At 40.5% G+C, this 18,578-nt stretch overlaps 1 protein-coding gene across 1 annotated transcript in view; it reads left to right on the top strand.

Annotated features, from left to right (window-relative positions):
- Positions 1-15,006: 15,006 nt before the first annotated feature.
- SLC1A1 (solute carrier family 1 member 1) overlaps positions 15,007-18,578 on the top strand; it is a 51,384-nt gene continuing 47,812 nt past the window's right edge. Inside the window, exon 1 of the mRNA XM_080638233.1 lies at positions 15,007-15,098. Within this exon, the coding sequence (XP_080494359.1) occupies positions 15,008-15,098 (91 nt within the window). The 5' untranslated portion in view covers position 15,007. The remainder of the gene's footprint in view (positions 15,099-18,578) is intronic.

Here is an 18,578-nt window from a genome sequence, read left to right as displayed (position 1 = left end):
TACAGCATTAAAGATCATCCTTACTGCTCTCATGAAGGAGTAAAGACACAATGATCAGGCTAGAATTTTTGAAGCAAGAAGTGATGTGCAGCATCCAGGTGGAGACACTGAAAGCTAGTTTTCAAAGTGCTGATGATGATCAAGTCAAAGGCAGGCATAGTATGACAACATAATGAGCCAGTCTACTGCTGAAAACACAGAACCTGAGCAATTTCGAACTATTTCCAGTTGAGTCCCTGTGTTCCAACTATATGCAGTACCAAGGAATTAAATTTTTAAAGTCCCATTCAACAATAAGGAATCTATTAAATGATACGGAGTAACATAAGCAATCGGAAGCAGTCACCTTATTTTAACAAGACAGCTCCTAAGAAAAATTATAATACCAATCTTATTCTTGCACAAAAGGATTGGAATAATTTTACTAGTTATTTTTATGATGGTTTATTATACTACAATTTCAGCAAAACAAATTATTCAAGCAAAATAATGCTATGTAAGTAATTCATTAGGACAGGAAAAAATAAAGATATTTCCTTGCTGCTATTGTAGTCTTTTGTTGGGTAGGTTTAAATTTCAACTATAAAAAAATACTGGGCCTAATACATATACATAGAAGTTTCTCTAGTACAATTTCAGTAATCCCACTGACTGCAATGAAATAATGACTATGATAAAATGGGAAATTAGATTAATAGGATTGGCTGCTAACCACACACAAAATTTAAAATATAAACTAGAACAAAATGGATATTTATAGATATACATCTTGTAATAATAAATTATAAAAATTCCACATAATTGCCTTTATTAAGTGTGCATATATATTCTCACTAAGAAATAACAAAGGAAAAAGTAATACCAGTTTTCCTGCAGTGGGTGGACCATAGGAAAATACTTTTCTGTCTTCTAATCTTGTTTAAGCTTTGCATTTCTTTAGTTTTCCCTTTCTTGGCAAATTCCCTATCAGCTTTAACTGCCATCTCATTAGGGATCACGTTGCTCTGCTGCAGCCTATTAGATGCATGAAAGGGGCAAATGTGCCAGCTGAATCCACAAACTAGAGAAACAGAAGGGCTGCCAACTTACAAGCACCATACTGATAGCTGTACACAGCCACAACTCTGAAATTGACTTGTCAGTCTGCAGCAGACCTGCAAAACGCATAAAACATTTACTGATAATGTAGTAAGCAGACAACCCAGCTAAAGACTTTTCATAATGTCAGCACTATTGCTATTACCCAGAAGGCATCTTCAGGCAAAAATTCTGTGTTTAATTATGAACAACAAGAAAAATAGTGATAAAAATAGTGATCCTGGCATATTTTTAGATTTGACATTTGCTACAGTGGGCCAACCAAAGTCATTCCACTAGAAGAAAATATTAAACTACAAGGAAAAGAAATGTCATGCTTCATGCATAAATGCCATGTCATTTGTCAAGGCCTTTTTGTATGTAAGTTGAAGAAGGCTGTAGTTTTTCTAATTAGTTTATAGGAGAATTTCTGCAGTGTTACAATAAGCAAGTCTAGAAAAGATCTCTTTACAACAAGTCTTCCAACACTGTTAAGTTTATGCCATGATGATCCTTTGTGATCCAGATGTGATTTCCCCAAGAAAATTAGGACCACGTGTTCCAAACTGTCTTCACTTGTAATGGTATCATCCATAGATTATCTTCCCTATTTACAGCTATAAATTGTGGCAAACATTTGTAGGAACTTGCAAGTTTCACCTGGCTCAAGACAGAGTTTATCGTGTTCCACCAGAGAACATCCCATTGCCTATCTTTCTTTGTTGACTTACTCCCACACAAAATGTTTATCTCATTTGCTACATGTGTTGAAAGAATAACACAGTCTGTCCTGTAGCAGAGATAGGGAAGAAAAGAGTTCAATATAACTGGACAAGCTGCCATAGATAAATCTTCTTGTGTCTTGGCTAGCACATGCAGACTGTACACTCCCAAGTCCAGGTGCCCCTCTCGTTTGATTCATAGGAATGCATTGGTTTGCCTCAATTCCGTTTGTTTAATGTTCAGGTCCTTCAGAATTCAGAAAAACTGAAAGTAAACTTCAAGCATTACATTCACTCCTAAAGTGATATATAGTAGTAACTGGAAAAACACTTCAAACAATAAATTGCAAACCTTCTTGCAAAAGGAAAATGTCCTCTACTGAATTTTTCATATTTTATTTTTCAAACTGAGAAAAACCTAGGCAACAAAAAAAAAGACTGTTTAGGATAATTTCACTAGAAATACTGGCATTTAGATCTTCAGAACTTTAACTGGTTCTTTTAATCCACTGTATTAATTTTTTCTCTCAGAATGTACACTCAGAAATCCCATGTTCTAAGATTTTCAAGTTGAATTCTTTGCTGTTTCTTGCAAATTGTGATAATTTGTAGTGCTACTGGATCTGAAAACTAAGTGACCAACTCATCAGTGAAAGTTATTTTACTGAAAAAACATCTCCCCATATGTACCAGAATTTCCTAATTACATACCTGTAAAGGTGACATAAGAAACCAGAGAAAGGTTTATCAGCCTCAAATTATCCACATACTCATTTCACTACAAAGTAAGAAATTGTTAAATGGTTATTTTCAATGTACAGCCTCTTCCAAACAAACTTACGCACATTATTCATTGGCTTGGTCTTGGGATGGTGTCACAGCAGAACTGACAATAAACTTTATTTCAAGATCCTACTGTTGACCTGAACAAAATTTGAAACTAGGCAATGCAGTGCTACAACAGGTTCTATCCCTGTGTTGTAGCTTAAACCGAGCTGGTAACTTAGTACCACACAGTTACTTACTTACCCCCACCTCCCCGGGCAGGATAGGGAGGAGAATCAAAGAATGTAAAACCCATGGTTGAGATAAGAACAGTTTAATAACTAAAATAAAATATATTGATAATAGAATGAATACCAACAATAACAACACTGATAATAATAATAGGAAACAACAACAATAAAAAAAAGAAAAATTAAAACTTTAGAAAACACAATTGATGCTCAATACAATTTCTCACCACCCACTGACTAATACCCAGCCTGACGCAAGCAGTGATCTAGCCCTTCCGGGTAACTGCCCCCAGTTTATAGACTGGGCGTGACGTGCTGTGGTACGTAATACTCCTTTGGCTAGTTTGGGTCAGGTGCCCTGTCTCTGCTTCCTCCCGGCTTCCTGTGCCCCTCTTCACTGCAGAGCAAGAGCAACTGAAAAATTATTGCCTGGGGTAAGCATTGCTTAGCAACAACTAAAACATTGGTGTGTTATTAGCATTGTTCTCTGACTAAATCCAAAACACAGCACTGCACCAGCTATGAAGAAGAAACATAACTGCTACAGCTGAAACCAGGACACCCTGACATTAAATTTTCATTTGCACTGCAGAATGCACTTTTGTTTTCATGAAGACAGATGGTCTCAATATGAAAAGAACAGCATTTAAGGTTAATCAGGATTTATTTAGACTGATGCAACCCCACAGACATGTTAGATGAAAAGTTCCCCAATAACAGCTTATGTTGTGAGGACTGTACAACATGATTCCTCCAATATGAATCCAATTTTAACAACAAACATGTTTTACTCCTTCCTGCTGGTTGATTGCATGAGAATATGAGACTACTACCATGGTCGTATCTTCATGTTGTCACCAGATCCAGAGAACCTGAAGAGCTGGAGACACCTCTGTGATTCTGAAGCAAAACTGTAATTGACTCTATTAGCTCAAAAGATAATGTTTTGCTACACACTTGGTCCTAGGTCCTCCTTTGTTCTTCAGTAGGTCAAAAGAGGACAAAAGTAGAGGGGCATGTTGGCACAAAGGTCTCCTCATAAATTTGGCTGAGGAAAGGGGAAGAGAGCTCTGTTATATAAATTTCTGTATATGTATTTGTATGTGTGCGTGTGCGTGTGTATGTATGTACACTGCACACACACATACACATACAGAAATTTATATACACAGAAGGAAAATCTGCAAAGAACTTCTTGAATACTTGCTGCCCTGGGAAGAGGCTGCCTTCTCCAGGCTTCTGAACTAGCTGCGCAGACACTGAGCAGCAGTGTGGGGTCACTTTCATGCAGTCCTTTTGCTAGCACAGGACAAAATAAGATGCTCACTTGTTAAAATACTTCTGTATTTCAGTTAGTTGAAAACCTTACCATGCAAATTTGCTGTGCTGCAGTTAAATCCTGATGTATGGAGGGACTTGATATCCTCTTGGATGACAAAAAGTTTCCACTGCTACTTCTCAGAAGAACTTTGCCTCTCTAAAGACTGTTTTTGAAAAGATTTGTTTGTTCTCACAGGAAAGTTCTGTTAGACCTGTAAAAATATGCTTAAACTGGCATGGATAAACTTATTTGCAAAGCTTGCTAAAAGCACAGGTTGAAGTCCTGCTTACTGCTGGTGAGTACAAGTCTCTGGCTGGAAAAGTCAGCTGCTTTGGGCCCAGCAGCATCTTCATGACAACAAGATGTTAAAAACCTCGTAATTTCATAGATTCATAGAATGGTTAGGATTGGATGGGATCTTAAAGATCATCTAGTTAAAAAAAAAAAAAAAAAGGCAAATTACTATGTTTTTCTTTCTATTTCCTACTTTGTAGTTTATGGGTCTCTAGCTAAAGGACTTCTTAGAAGCTAATTACCAAGCAGAATAAACCCTATGGCAAAGCCTCAAGAGTTCTTCATTGGCTGCTTCAAATAATAAACTAGAAATCTACCTCCTGTACCATACTGTTCCCTTACCAGTGTTAGATGAACCTCTGGTAAGAAGTAAGCATCATCATCTTCAATTCACAGGCCTAAGAACTGAAGCACTTAAAGGCATAAACAGGATTGAAATAGTTACAAGGTAGGAAAGAAGACACTAAGAATGACATAAGTCCCACATGTGCCATCAACTTCTATCAATGGTATCTCTCACATGATATACTGAAACACTGACCGTACCACTGTACAAACTGCTTGAATAACTGGCACTAAAATATAGTCTTTTGTAAACTAACAGCTGTGTTATTATGTGATCTACTTACCACACAGCCCAAACATTCACCTAGCTCCTCTGCATTGCTTTATTCATTTCCCCTCCTTGTTCCCGGCAGGCTCTTTCAATAGCTAAGTGCACTGAGACAGATACTTTGTCATTTAAGGCATTCCTACAACCATAAAAATTTGGCCTATGACTTCCAGTGTGGCTGAACCAAAGCCCAATGGCTAAACTTCAAGTCTCAAAATAATATTGCCTCTAAACCATGGGAAATTTTAAAGTATCAGCTATTTCCTTATAGCTACAGCTGCTGGTGTTCATCTCATTGCATTTCAAGGTGGGCTGTAATTTGTAAGCCAACTAAGTTTGTGAAGACACACTAACGCATAGTGGTCACCTTGTTCCATCCTTTGCCAGCTTGGCCCCCCAGCTCTTGCAGAAATTCTGTCTTTCTTGGAAGAAGTTTCAAAGCATGGAGAATGGTTACACAGAATGAAAGCTGTAAGGGTCAGGTTTATCTTCCATTAGCATCCTTCCTAATTATGGAAAGGTGGATGGAAAGGACCCCTCTTATGTTTCAGAATTCTTTAGAGGAGGGCAGAGGTCTTTCCTTAAGACAGTAAAGCTGATCTGCTGCTGCTTCTTGTCCACCTCCCTTCTTTCTGGCACACATGGTTCCCTGGCACTTCCACAGTCACAGTCATACCCTGGAGCCCCATGGTATAGAGTGAAAGTGTAATACTTGTGAGTATCAGTCATCAGATAACATAGGGTCATAAAAATATTTTTAATGAGGAAATGTCAAAGGAAAAAATCTGCTTTGGATCCCCCCATATATTTGCCCTTATAAGAAAAGAAAAGAAAAACAGCACCTGTTTTTTTAACTCACATAGCTCTATCAGATATGAAGGCTGCTTCTAATTCCTATGTGGCCTTAACTGCCAGGTAACACTTCAAACTTTTGCACTGTTTTACTAATCCTTCTAGACATTCTTTGTTTCACAGTCTTTCTGAAAAATGTAACAAGTATGGCTCAATGACAATGCAACACCTTACATCCCGCCTATGCTTATGTTTTGAAGATCCGTAGTAACCCCAGCATCAAGCATAGTACTGAGTATGCTGCAGAAGTTCATAGTCAGAACCTAATTACACAACTTTTCCCAAATCTCCTAATCTTCTGTCAGTTGCAATTGGGCCATTACAGGTATATACACTCCCAGATGACAAAAGTAAATATGTGTATTGAATTGCAACATGATTTTCCTAGTACAAGCTAGAACCTCAGTACTTCTGGGTGAAATCAGCATCATTTTTCTTCTGCCAACCTCAATTTTTTTCTCCCATATGTTTTTGTGTTCTGGTTTCCTGACTTCTGCCATTAGTCAGTGCTCGTCTGAAAACACAAACAGCAATTCAAGTTGCACATTTTCCACCATACTGCCTGACAGAAAATAGTTTTATCATCCCTTTTAAAGACAAACAATATCTGCAAAATCATTTCAAGAATTAGGGTTTCCTATCCTCCCCTCCAATGTCTTATGCTAATAATACTGAATAGGTAACATATTTGGGGCATAAACGCCACTGCAAATGGCCTTCCCCTGATTATTAGGTAGGTTATTATTATTATTACTATTATTATTACTACTGTATAGGTTCTGCAAGTGTCCCAAGACCCAGATGTGGAGCAGGACTCTACTAGAAAAAACAACAGTTATATACAGTCTGAAGTGATGTCTCTATCACAAAGACTTTGCAGTCTACAAAATTAGACTGTCAAGAACTAGACTGTCAAGAACTACAATTCCCCACATGTAAAGAACAGGACTGCCAACCAATAGTGTTCAAAAATCATGCGTCATTCCCTAAAAAATATGGAGGCTGATTTAAATATAATGAGATTTAAAAAAAAAAAAAATCAAGTGCAAAAGATGAGTTCTGCTTGCCTCCAAAGCACTTACACTGCATTACCATTATATTTTTCGAATTTTTCAACTTCTTCACACTCTGTTGGTCTAGAATCCTAGGCAGGCAAATAAAAAAGCTGAGGCTTAGTCACAACCTGCTAATATTCTGAGTTTTGTGATAAAGCTCCTGGTGACAAATTGGCAATGCGATGATTGTTTAGATCTAGCTAGAAAGGATGTCAAGGGCACTGAATATTTTCAAGCTCTTGAAATAAGTCAAAATGTCAGATCATGTGCTTGTAACTAATTTTTGAGAGTTGTATAGCCAATAGTTCGGAATGTCTTTTTCCACTTCACCCTCCAGATCTTTGGGAATGTAACTTAACCTATTTCCTCGAACTCGTTCAACATTCTCCAAATTAGTGTTCACCCACGCATACATTTCAATGTGTTGCCAAGAGACTTGAGCTTTAAAATAATTTTGTCATTTGCTATTATTATCTCCTATCAAGATAGTGTTCTGCTTCCTTATGTCTTCATTAAAATAAGTCTTCAAATGGCATGTAGGTGAACAAAGCCTTTCAATTCCACTTACGCCATTTTTGAAGAGTGGTAAAGAGTAACTGTCTGCAAGAATCAATAATTGCATAATTACATATGTGTTAGAGTAGCTACATGTATGATGTACCACATAGTGAGTCATTCTGCAGAAATGCTGGAGCAGCAGTAGAATATTGTCCTATTTTGTATTTTTTGTACTATTGCGCTTTGTTTATTGTAACCATATATTAATGCATATGCACTTTGCACACTGTGGAGATAAAACAATGTTACACCAACATGGCAAGGCAATACCATCACTTTCATTTCAGGAACAATTTATCATTCTACTAATAAAATGGTATTTGTTTAACATACTTTTACCTCTCAGTTTCTCAAGATCGTAAGAGCTGATTGCAGTACAGTGAGGATCCAGCCTTCCTATATGGTCCTGGAGGTCAGCTGTCCATGCGATTGTGAAGTAACTCTCGCTATGGGGTGGAGATGCCTTGTAGATAGTGGTGTGCCAAAAAGCAGTATTAAATACCTTTCTTCTTTTGCAACAGCAAATAGCAAATCACATCTGCAAACGATAGTGCCCAATCCATGGTCCAAGAACCTTGGAAATATGTATCAGGTCCAGTTCAAATTCCTGTTGGTAATTTGCCTTAAATCATGTACATTTATGAGTCAGCAGGTGACAAGCTATTGCAAAAATCAAAAGGTCAGCCTCCACTCCACACAGCTGATGTATTTATCTTCTCTAAATATCCTATCTTACTCACATCTGGACCTCCCTGCTACTGAACTATGTGAGCTGACAGTATATACTGAAATATGTGTTGTTCATACTCACCCTTGATATCTGTGTAATGATGAAGGAAAACTGTTTGTAGTTATGTTGGTCTAGCTCTTTCCATGGACACCTAAATGGCAGAATAATTAAGAAAAATGAAAGAACCATTTTTAAAACCATTACCACAACATGCACATCGATTTATACAGCTGCTGGCTATGTAAATCACTTCACAGGTCTGTCATCATATTTACTAGGCAAATGAGAACTGCTGGACTTTGTAAAACACATCTGCCCTTGATGCCTTTCAGAGCATGGCTTTCCTTCAACCCTCTGTAAACAGTACATCACGACCATTTAAATCTCAATTTGTGGAACATATTTTCATGCCACCTTCTCACTCTGCTTGGGACTTCTTATAACATCTTACAACATAAAATGTCTTCAGCCAGGCAAACGTACAAATGTTATATGAAACATTTATGCTATTTAAGAAAAAGTTCAAAGCATTTTTTACTGATAGGAAATTCTTTAATTATCACATGGGCATGGTCTTTTCCAGCTTTCATCAAAATCTGTGACAATATTCACAGTATTCTTACTGGGACCAGGAACACTTGCAGAAAAATAGAAAGGATCTAGAACATAGTGTTCCAGATGTGAGGTTTTAAAAGTATACCATGCACCATTATCAAGGAATTCTAATGCGTTTTCATCATTACTCTTTTATGTTAGTTGGACACAGGTGGGTTCTTCTGATCTCTCAGTGAAAAATTACTGATAAAACACTAATGTTTAGTTGAGATGGAACAAAACTGGGTTTTGGTAGAAAAAAGATACTCAGCATTAGAGACCTATAAACTAGCAAATAAAAATCCCATCTACCATCTTCCTCCTAGCTGTGATCCCATTGGCTCCAACATAATTAAAAAAATCCCACTGATCTGCCACAGGATTTCAAACAAAAGGGAAGTGAAGGCAAAAGGAAAGGGAAGGGCAAGGGGGAAAAAAAGAAAAGGAAACCCTCCTCTCCCTGTTGCTTTTAGGACAAATGCAGACTATTTTACCTATAATGTATTTTGACCAATAACTCCATAATTCTCAAAAACTTGGTTGAGGAAAATACAAGGAAGAATGACTGATTTGATAAGGTTTAAAGTGTCTTTGGCAAGACAGTAGAAAAACCTATGCAAACAGAAGATAAAGCAGTTACTGGCAATCCTACTGGAAACAGATAATAAGGATCCCTCCATATATTCAGAACCAGCTACTGGAATACAAATACCTTTAAAACTGAAAGAGTGGGTTGGATTTGTTACATACACCAGTAGGGGATCAGGTAGCTGAAATCTAACCTACATTGGATTAAAGAGGAAGAGGATCTCTATTACTGCTATGAAACCAATAGCCCTCCAAAAAATAGAAACGAGCACCCCATCAGCTCTGCCCCTTGGGGCAGTCAGGGCACCTGTAAAAAAGATCCTGAAGGTCCTGTTGATTTATTTAACAGGTTGGCTCAGGACCAGATTTTCTCTTTTTCCTTACCCAGCTATATTACTTAGTATATATGGTAGTCAAACTTCGAGGTCAGATGTCAGGAGGCACAGGCCCTAAGCTGTAGGGAAAAATCCTGCAATTTTTGGTGCTTACTACACTGAAGTATTATTACATACATAAGACATAGCTTTGTGCATTACCTTGAGCCTCATTTGGCTTTTCACTGAACTCTACCCAGAATCAAACTTTTCACTTCTGTCTCTTATTTCAGCCTTCCTATTTAGCTATAAAGAGTAGAACCAAAGCAAGTTGACTTTGCTAACAGCCTAATTCTGGAATTCAGAGATATAAGCATTGCGCTCAATGGCTCATGCTTAGTGAACACCAAGAAGATTTTACTTCCCAACTTACTGTATTCCAAAGACAAAAGAATTTCAGGAATGTGAACCTGCTCGAGCAAGTCCAGAGAACTGCCATGAAGATGCTCCAAGGGCTGGTGCACCCATCCTATGAAGACAGGCTGACAGAGCTGAGTTTGTTCAGCCTGGAAAAGAGAAGGCCCAGGGGAGACCTTGGAGCATCTTCCAGTGCCTAAAGGGGCCTACAAGAAATCTGGAGAGGGACTTTTTACAAGGGCCTGTAGTGACAGGACAAGTGGGAATGGCTTTGAGCTGACAGAGGGGAGATTTAGATTAGATATTAGGAAAAAAATTCTTCACTATGAGGGCGATGAGGCACTGGCACAGGTTGCCCAGAGAAGCTGTGGCTGACCCATCCCCAGCAGTGTTTAAGGCCAGGTTGGATGGGGCTTGGAGCAACCTGGCCTAGTGGAAGTTGTCTTTGCCTATGGCAGAGGGCTGCAACTAGATGAGTTTTAAGGCCCTTTCCAATCCAAACCAGTCTGTGATTCTACGATTCAGTTACTTTAATGGTAAAAGAATCCAATGCAATAACATAATCCAATGTCAAATGTCGACAACTGGAAATGTTCACAGTGCTCGGAAATACTATCCTTCCTACTGGAATATTTTCTCATTAAGATGAGCCATTTTAGACAGGAATTGATTACTCTGTTTTGAAATTTTGTATATGCTCCCTGACTTAATGTACTCAAAAACAGTTGCAAACTTCCCACCTGGTGGACAGGCCTCAAATGAAAAAAAAGCAAACTCAGTTACTTTACCCTCATTCAGCATATTGGCACCTTGAAATCTTCACAAAATATCGTTATTTTATCAAAGCATTTAAAAGAATGCAATACCTACAGTTTCAGCAATTTCCTGCCGTCACCAAAGGCTATGAAGAAAAGGCACTTCACTAGTTTTCCGTGGATCAAATCAACTGTCATCAGAGCTTATATAAATCATAATAATAGGCTGACCTAGGTAGAAAAATTTGAAGATTAAATAAGGAAAAACTCAATTGCTTTTCCCTCTCTTAACTACAATCTCTGACGATAATTTTTTTAAGGAGTATGGAGCCAGAAGTTTTCTCTTGCTACATTGTAGACCACACTGTACTGTGTACTGCCTCTCCCAGCACTGAAACACTCAAATGCCTCAAAAAACTGAAAACATTCCTAGCTTGTGACATTACTTGCTATGTTCCTAAGTAATTTAGTTAAAATGCTGTTAAGACAGCTCTGCATATTGGAAATGAATGCTGAGACACAGGTCTACATACATATCAGACCACCATGTAGTAATAACTCATCAATATAATACTTATTTATGTATTTATGTATGATCCCAGGTCAACAACAAAGTAATTGGGATTAGCTTAGCCTTCAAGAAAAAAAATATCCATGAAAATACATGTCACTTCTTCCCAGGGAAATGTTCAGATTTTCAAGACTAATTTGTCTGTATGTTTCACTAACATCAAAAAAACTAGATAAATAAATAAACACAACTCTCCACCCTATATTGTCATGCATACAATCTTATCAATGATCTACTGTAAGAACTTTGTAACAGTGAGCAGTATAGCTAAAGAATGTATTCCTACCCTCTGTACACATGAAATTCATTGACATTTTTTCACACATACATCCTATTCATTTCATAATTATTCCAGGTGCCTTGAAATCACACAAAACTAAAAATGGTTTCAATAGAATTTAGATTCTATGATTCTATAATTTTTGTTTGCTGTGCTTGGCAGCTGTAAAAGCAGCTAGCCTCCCAAAGTAATAGTTCTTTTGGTCTTTTTCCATAGCTGAGTTACTTTTTAAAATAACTTCAACATTTCAAGAATGATCCATGGTCTTGGGCTACCTTTAATTTTTCTAATTTTATTGGGACACTTTTATTACTTTTTTTGTTGTTGTTACTGGGGTTTTATACATATATATATCTATATATCTATATATAGATACCTCCATACAGAAACTGCCAGCTTGATTCTGCATCCAGGATCAAAGCCAATGTCTGTCACACTATAATAGGAAGATCAAATTAAAAACAGCTTGCTCATCAGGATGTTTAAAACATCTCTCTTTCACCTGCCTAAGTATTTTTAAAAATGCTTGTTTAAGTTTCTATGGATGCTGTAAGTTACCAACTTCATTTTTTCAAGGTCATATCCATAGAATTATATTTGATGAAGTGAAAAAAAGAAAGGCAAATTATTAAGAAAAAAGACAAGAATTTTTGGCATGCTATTTTAAAAAAATATTTTTAGGGACAAAGCACTAGCAGAAAAGAACAGAAGCCTTGCACAGACAGGAAATAAAAAGTATGCAGCGGTCTTTGGTACAATTCAATACACATTGTTCTACTGCTGAAGAAAATAAAAATATGTATCTAGCCTTCACAAATTATATAGTGTAACTGTTTTATGCTTTTTCTAAGGTTGCACAACTCCTTTAAAATACTGCAAACTCTAGGAAGGCATATATCAGCTACAATCACATTGCTTTATACCAGTAGGAGGGCATATTTTTGTGATAAGAGTGCTGCAGACAATTCTAGTTCTCCCCAGAAGGTACTAAGAAATACTCGGGGGGGGGGGGGGGGGGAGGGGGAGGAGGGGGAAGAAAGATACTTAAAGCATTAAGAGAAACATACAAACCATGGAAACTCCACAGAGGAAGAAGTAAACTCTAAATTTTAGCTAGTTTTCAGGAAACATTATATTGCAGTTATTTCCTCTAGCTCACCAGAAGAGCTCAAAAGAAATGCAGAGTAAGTTGTAAGAAGGAATACATGAGACAGTGAGTAGACAGAAAATTAAAGGAAGGCCTAAACTCTGAAGCTGTCTTCCAGCTGATTTTGTTGCTACTGTCCAGAGGCACCACTTCCTGGGACAAATCAGACCTTTTACTTACTGAAAGTAACATCTGAGATTCCCAGTATATGTGTGAGAAAATAAAAACTTACACTCTGTGTTAGCAAGAGCCAAGGCCAGACCTCTTCTGCACAGGGTAAGCGTGATCGTTCCCACCCTGAAACCTTGCATGCTTTTTTCCTCCTGTACCTCTTTAGTGCCACTCACACTTTGCTATGTGTGGGTACAGGAGCCTGGACATGGTGTTTCTTCCTGTTTCTTTGCATTACTTATTTTTGGTTCTCTTTCTGTCTGTTTTTGTAACACGGTAGTAAGACAGCTGTCCTTTTAAGTGGTCTGGAACTTTTTATGATTTAATAAAGTAATAGATACTTAGACATCCACTACCATGAGGCTTCCTTTTTTTAACTAAATTTTCCTGATGGTGAAAGATGCAGACAAATTACTGCAGTTGCTCAACACATTTGAAAAATAAAGACATGTTTTTAGGCACCTCTATATAGATTTAGGAGCCTTTGTGCAGCTGGCTCTGGATTTTAACCCTTGGGATAGATGCTAGCTCTTGCTTTTCATCCAGGTGGATTTCAATGCTTTTCCCTGCCTCAGCAAGGTATGCATTTGTCTGTTTCCTGAAGCTGTCACCTAGAACACCAGATCCACGTGAAGAGCAAACGTGACATGGTTTCAATTGCAGTTTTTTGCTGATCTACCCCATGCCTTAGCTACCTGGTCATCACAGATGGAAACCATGCAAACTTCACTAGTGTACATTTTGGGATGGAAAATGTAAAGTGCAATTAAATGAGGTAAATTAAACTTTAATTCTGCACTCTCCTTCATGTCATCGTGTCATTCAGCAAGACAAGAGCAGTCTTTTTTTTTTTCCCCTTACATTTACCAATTCATCTCCAAGTTTGAAAATCATAATCAGCAAGCTTATAAGCAGAAATCCCTTAAGGAATTGGGTCCAAATGTTATATACACCCTTAATCATGCTTGTGTGGGGGGAGGGGGAAGGAGACCATTGTCGATGACTTGCACTGACAAATAAATGCTTCTTCACAATTTGTGTTATTTAAACGCAGTGGGAAATCCTACAAAGCACTTCTGTACTCTCTACCCCCAATTTTCTCACCAGCAGTACAGGACAGAATATTTCCCCTTAATATTTAATCAGCGCTTATGTCCAAAGCAACTGCTGGTGGCTTTCCAGCTGCCACCAACACCCTGGACCAACTTTTCTGCCTGGAAGCATGGGCCTCTTACACCACCTTGCAGAGCATGGATGTTGCCTGGAAGGCAGCATGGCAAAACAGGCCTTGTCACGGGACAACCTCCCCTCTCGCACGGGGGGGTCATAAGGCATCAGGATCCTATGTCTCTCTGGCACAAAACCCAACAGCCTGGCCATCTTGGGAACAAAAGCAGAGAAGCAAGCTGGCGCAAGAAGGTTTGGGCATGGCACCCACCAGCCACGACCGCGGGCTGTCAGCCTCTGGCAGGGAACATCAGCCACCTTTGTTCCTTCCTCCCCTTCCTCCTTGCCTTTCCCTGCCCTCGGCCCGGGGCTGCTGGGTTGGGAGAGGTGAAGCGCTCCGGACAGCGGCGCCTCGACCTCCCCTCCCTGCCCTGCAACCCGGCAGCGGGAGCGCACGAGAGGAAACCCACCAACGGCAGGTGGCTGCAGCCGCGCCTCGCGCCACCGACCAGCAGGGCTGGTCGCACAGGGAGGCGGGGGTTGTGCGGCTGGAAGGCGGGCTCGGGCCGGGCTCTCCCGTTGCCAGGTGAGATGCAACGTCTCCGCCTCCCGTTAGAAAGCGGGCAGCATCGCGGAGAGCACGCATCCGAGCAGGCAGCTCGGCTCGCATCGCCTCGTCACCCCTCGCCTCAACTCGGCTCGGCTCGATTCAACTTGACTCGGTTGCGCAAGGCGTGGAGCGCTCCAGAGCAGCTGTCCCCTGCTATGGCGAAGACGGACAGGAAGGGATGCAGCTGCCTGGCGTTCCTGAAGAAGAACTGGCTGCTGCTCAGCACGGTGGCCGCCGTGATAATGGGTGAGTGAGGGCGGCGAGCCGGGCGGCAGGGAGGCAGTGCTGCGCCGCCGCCCCCCGCCCGGCCTTGCTTGGCACGTTATGGCCGTTCCCGTCGCAAGGCCGGCGCGGCGCCAGACCGGGGCCCGCAACACCAGAGAGGGGCGCTCCGCGGCGGCGGACCGGGCCGGGCAGTGCGCGGCCACCCCCCGCCCGATCCCTCCCGCTGCTAGTACCGTGGAAACCTTTCAGCTCTTAACGGCGGGCGAGGGGGACCGGCTGCCCTACCACATTGGCGCGCAGGCCGGCTGAGGTGCGCCGGGGACCGGGGCGTCGCGCAGCCGTGGCCTTGGGGAACAGGTCCGCGGTGGCGCGGTGCTGTGGCGGCCGCTCTGAGCGAAGTTTCGCGTGTGTAAACGCAGCCGTCCCCGGCTCCCAGCAATAGGGTCGGCAGCGGGGTGCCGAGATCCCGGGTCTCCTCTGGGCCGCGCCTGCCCCCCGCATGCGCCCCTCTGGCCTGTGTGACAAGGTCTGGTGACTAGCAGGGCAAAACCGTGTTGCGAAAAAGCTGCAAGTGCACCGGTTGACTAGGAGCCTTTGGTGTATAGGTGCTGCCCCATGGCAGGCTGTGTCTTGGGGGCGCAGCTTGCCGAGTCGGGGCGGGCCCCTGGCAGAGAGGCGGGCTCACGGCGCCTTCGGCTGGTCTGCGGGTTGGAGTAGTGCCGACGTGGAGGCTGCTGGGCAGGAGGGTATTGTGATGGCTTTGGGTGCTTCTGATGGCCTAAGCAAGCAATACAGCTGGAAGAGTTAGGCAATGCCACCCAGCTTTCAGTGCGGTTTTCAGGGGTGATGTAAACGTAGGAGGATATCTCATGTGCTTGACAATTTTCTGGAGGAGCAATGAGTTGAACGCCATCTTTTTAGGAATAGGTGCGCAAAAGAGCCAAGAGAAGCTGTCAAATGACTTTGCTGAGGAGACTTTTCCATAGGATGTAATTTTGATCCTTGTCACAGGTCCTTTCCATTTTATCTTGTTGATTATTTTGATGCTAAGCAAGGATTGCTTCCTTTGCATTATTGCTCCTCTAGAGAAGTGCTGCTTTAACTATTTCAGTGAGAGCAGTTGCTGTTTGATGGGTCTCTTTCAGATTAGTTTTCTTGCTGATAGGAACTTTGACTGGAACAAATCTATTTTTGTGCATGTTTGTTCACGAGAGGATTATTCCTTTGGAATTCCAACCAGCTATTTATAAGCTGTGATTAGAGCTGTGCTTATTACACACGTGTGTTTTCCTCCACCCATTCAGTATTTGAAAGATCTCAGTTCTTTTCACCTCTGTAGTCAATGGAAAGGTTTTTGTGAGTTCATATACCAAGTGCTAAGGGCTTGCTTTGGAAATCTGGCTATACAACTGGAGGAGTGTGTGTCTGTTTCTGTGTGGGTACAATTGGTTTTTCATGTTGTCCTGTCAGGTAGAATTCTGTGAGTTGACATACTTGTGTGCTGATTACAGAAGTGGTTAAGAAATACTCCCCTCTCATTATCTTAAGTGAACTTAGGTAGAAATGAAGTGTGTGATGTGATCCTAGAAGCTGATCATTCTGAAATGAGTTTTCCAGAGAGCTACAGAGCCTGGCAATGTGGAAACTGGGGAGACAATTTGACCCTAATCCCCTAATATGGGAAGTCCCCTAATGGAACTTCACAGTGAGAGTGACAGGCACGCAAATTACCTCCTGTGTTAGTGGAGTTCTCTACCTGCTATGCTGTAATTAACAGTCCAGAACTCAGGGGAGCTCTGTAATTTGGCAGAGAGAGTCTTCATAAAATTTCCTTGAGCTTTGGACCAAATTACATTTTGCAAGAAGCTGTGTATCTGCTGCATTGTCAGTATTGCATGGAGCTGAAGTAAGTTATACAAGGAGAACAGTGAAACCCTTGTATGGATGGCTTGGTGGAATTGTGTACTATCTTTGTATTACAGCTTGAGGAAAGTTTGTAATATACCTGGAGTCCACAAACCTTTCATAATTAAACTTACATAGTTATTATTTTTTAAAATACACTGGGAAATTGCTCTGAGCTTTATTAATCTACTTAATGTGGAGGAACAATTTAGCATTCATCATCACTTACCAATTTTGAAAGCAGAAAATATGTTTAGACATAGGAGTGGAAGTACCAAATGGAGCAGGTGGTGGAAAAGTACCGTGAAAGTTGTCCTGCTGTGCTGCAGAGTGCCTGATATTCCATCGTCATCATATGGAATAATGATTTTTGCTCATTGCTATCAGAGGTGTGTTCAGCATTCTAGTTCGATATGCTTATCTTTGCTAGAATCGTTACTGAGCTGAAAAGTATTCCTAATTACTTGTTATGTGCCTCTCTGACAAGAGGAGACAGAAACATATAGAAACCCCTCAAAATTCCAAACACTTTTTCCTTGAAGAGTAATTATTTTCTGTTACATTTGAAGCATTCAATTTATTTCAAATTGATATTCAATTGATATTTATTTCAAATTGATATTCAATTGATATTCAAATTGATATTTCAAATTTATATTCAAATACATTTTCAAAAAACATTGGAATTTATAGCAGTTGAGGGGAGATTATTTAAAACCTGTGCACAAAATATCATAAGAATGTCACATCATTTTGGTGAACACACCTCTGATAGCCATGAAAAGAAAGCAAAACCAAAACCTGTAACTCAGGAGGCTGTTTTTCTTACCTTTGTAGAGATTCTGTTTCAGACCACCAAATTGATGCTGAAAGATCTGTGAACTCAGATTTGGAGTCTAAAACAGACTGAATTTCAGATTCAGGGCTAATTCTGAGGCTTGCGGTTTATATAATTTCCGTGATGGCTGTGCCTGAATATTGGCCCTGGGAGGTGAGTTCATTGTTCATTAGTTCTTAGTACATACATAGGGCATGCGGTGAGTCATCTGTGTTGACCAGTTCCTCAGAGGTGAGATTCAGGCTCTTCTATGCCTCCCCTGTCCCACTGCCCTTTTCTGGGAGGCAAAGAGGCAGAAGAGTAGCAGCCTCACAGAGATGCCTGTGAAAGGAGGGGTAGCTTGTATCTTTTTGCTCCATTGGCCTTACTGAGCCCAAAGCAGCTGATCTAATAAAATCAATTTAAAAGTCAACTTGCTTCACGTGCTTCTTCAGCCTTTATAAAGGAAGTTATATTGCTTCTAATTTGCACAGTCAAGTCAAAATAAACCAGAAATATCCCTGAAGTTTACTCACCCTGAAACAGGTTTCCAGAGGACAGTTGTGAAGGGAGAGTTTAAGTCACACTTCATAGGATTTTCAAAGACCGTCAATTTTTTATCATCACTTCATCTCCAAGAGGTCACTGCTGCAATGCATCCAAACCAGTCGTGGAGGTAGAAGGCTGATGATGTGTATATACTTGCTCATTTGTTGGTCTGTGAGGCATAGCCTACTAGCTTGTAGTCCTGAACAGTTCTGCAGCAGAACAGCTTTTTT

The sequence above is a fragment of the Psittacula echo genome, assembly GCF_963264785.1.
Source record: "Psittacula echo genome assembly, chromosome: Z".
In the NCBI taxonomy this organism is placed as follows: domain Eukaryota; kingdom Metazoa; phylum Chordata; class Aves; order Psittaciformes; family Psittacidae; genus Psittacula; species Psittacula echo.
This window is presented reverse-complemented; position numbering and strand designations above follow the sequence as displayed.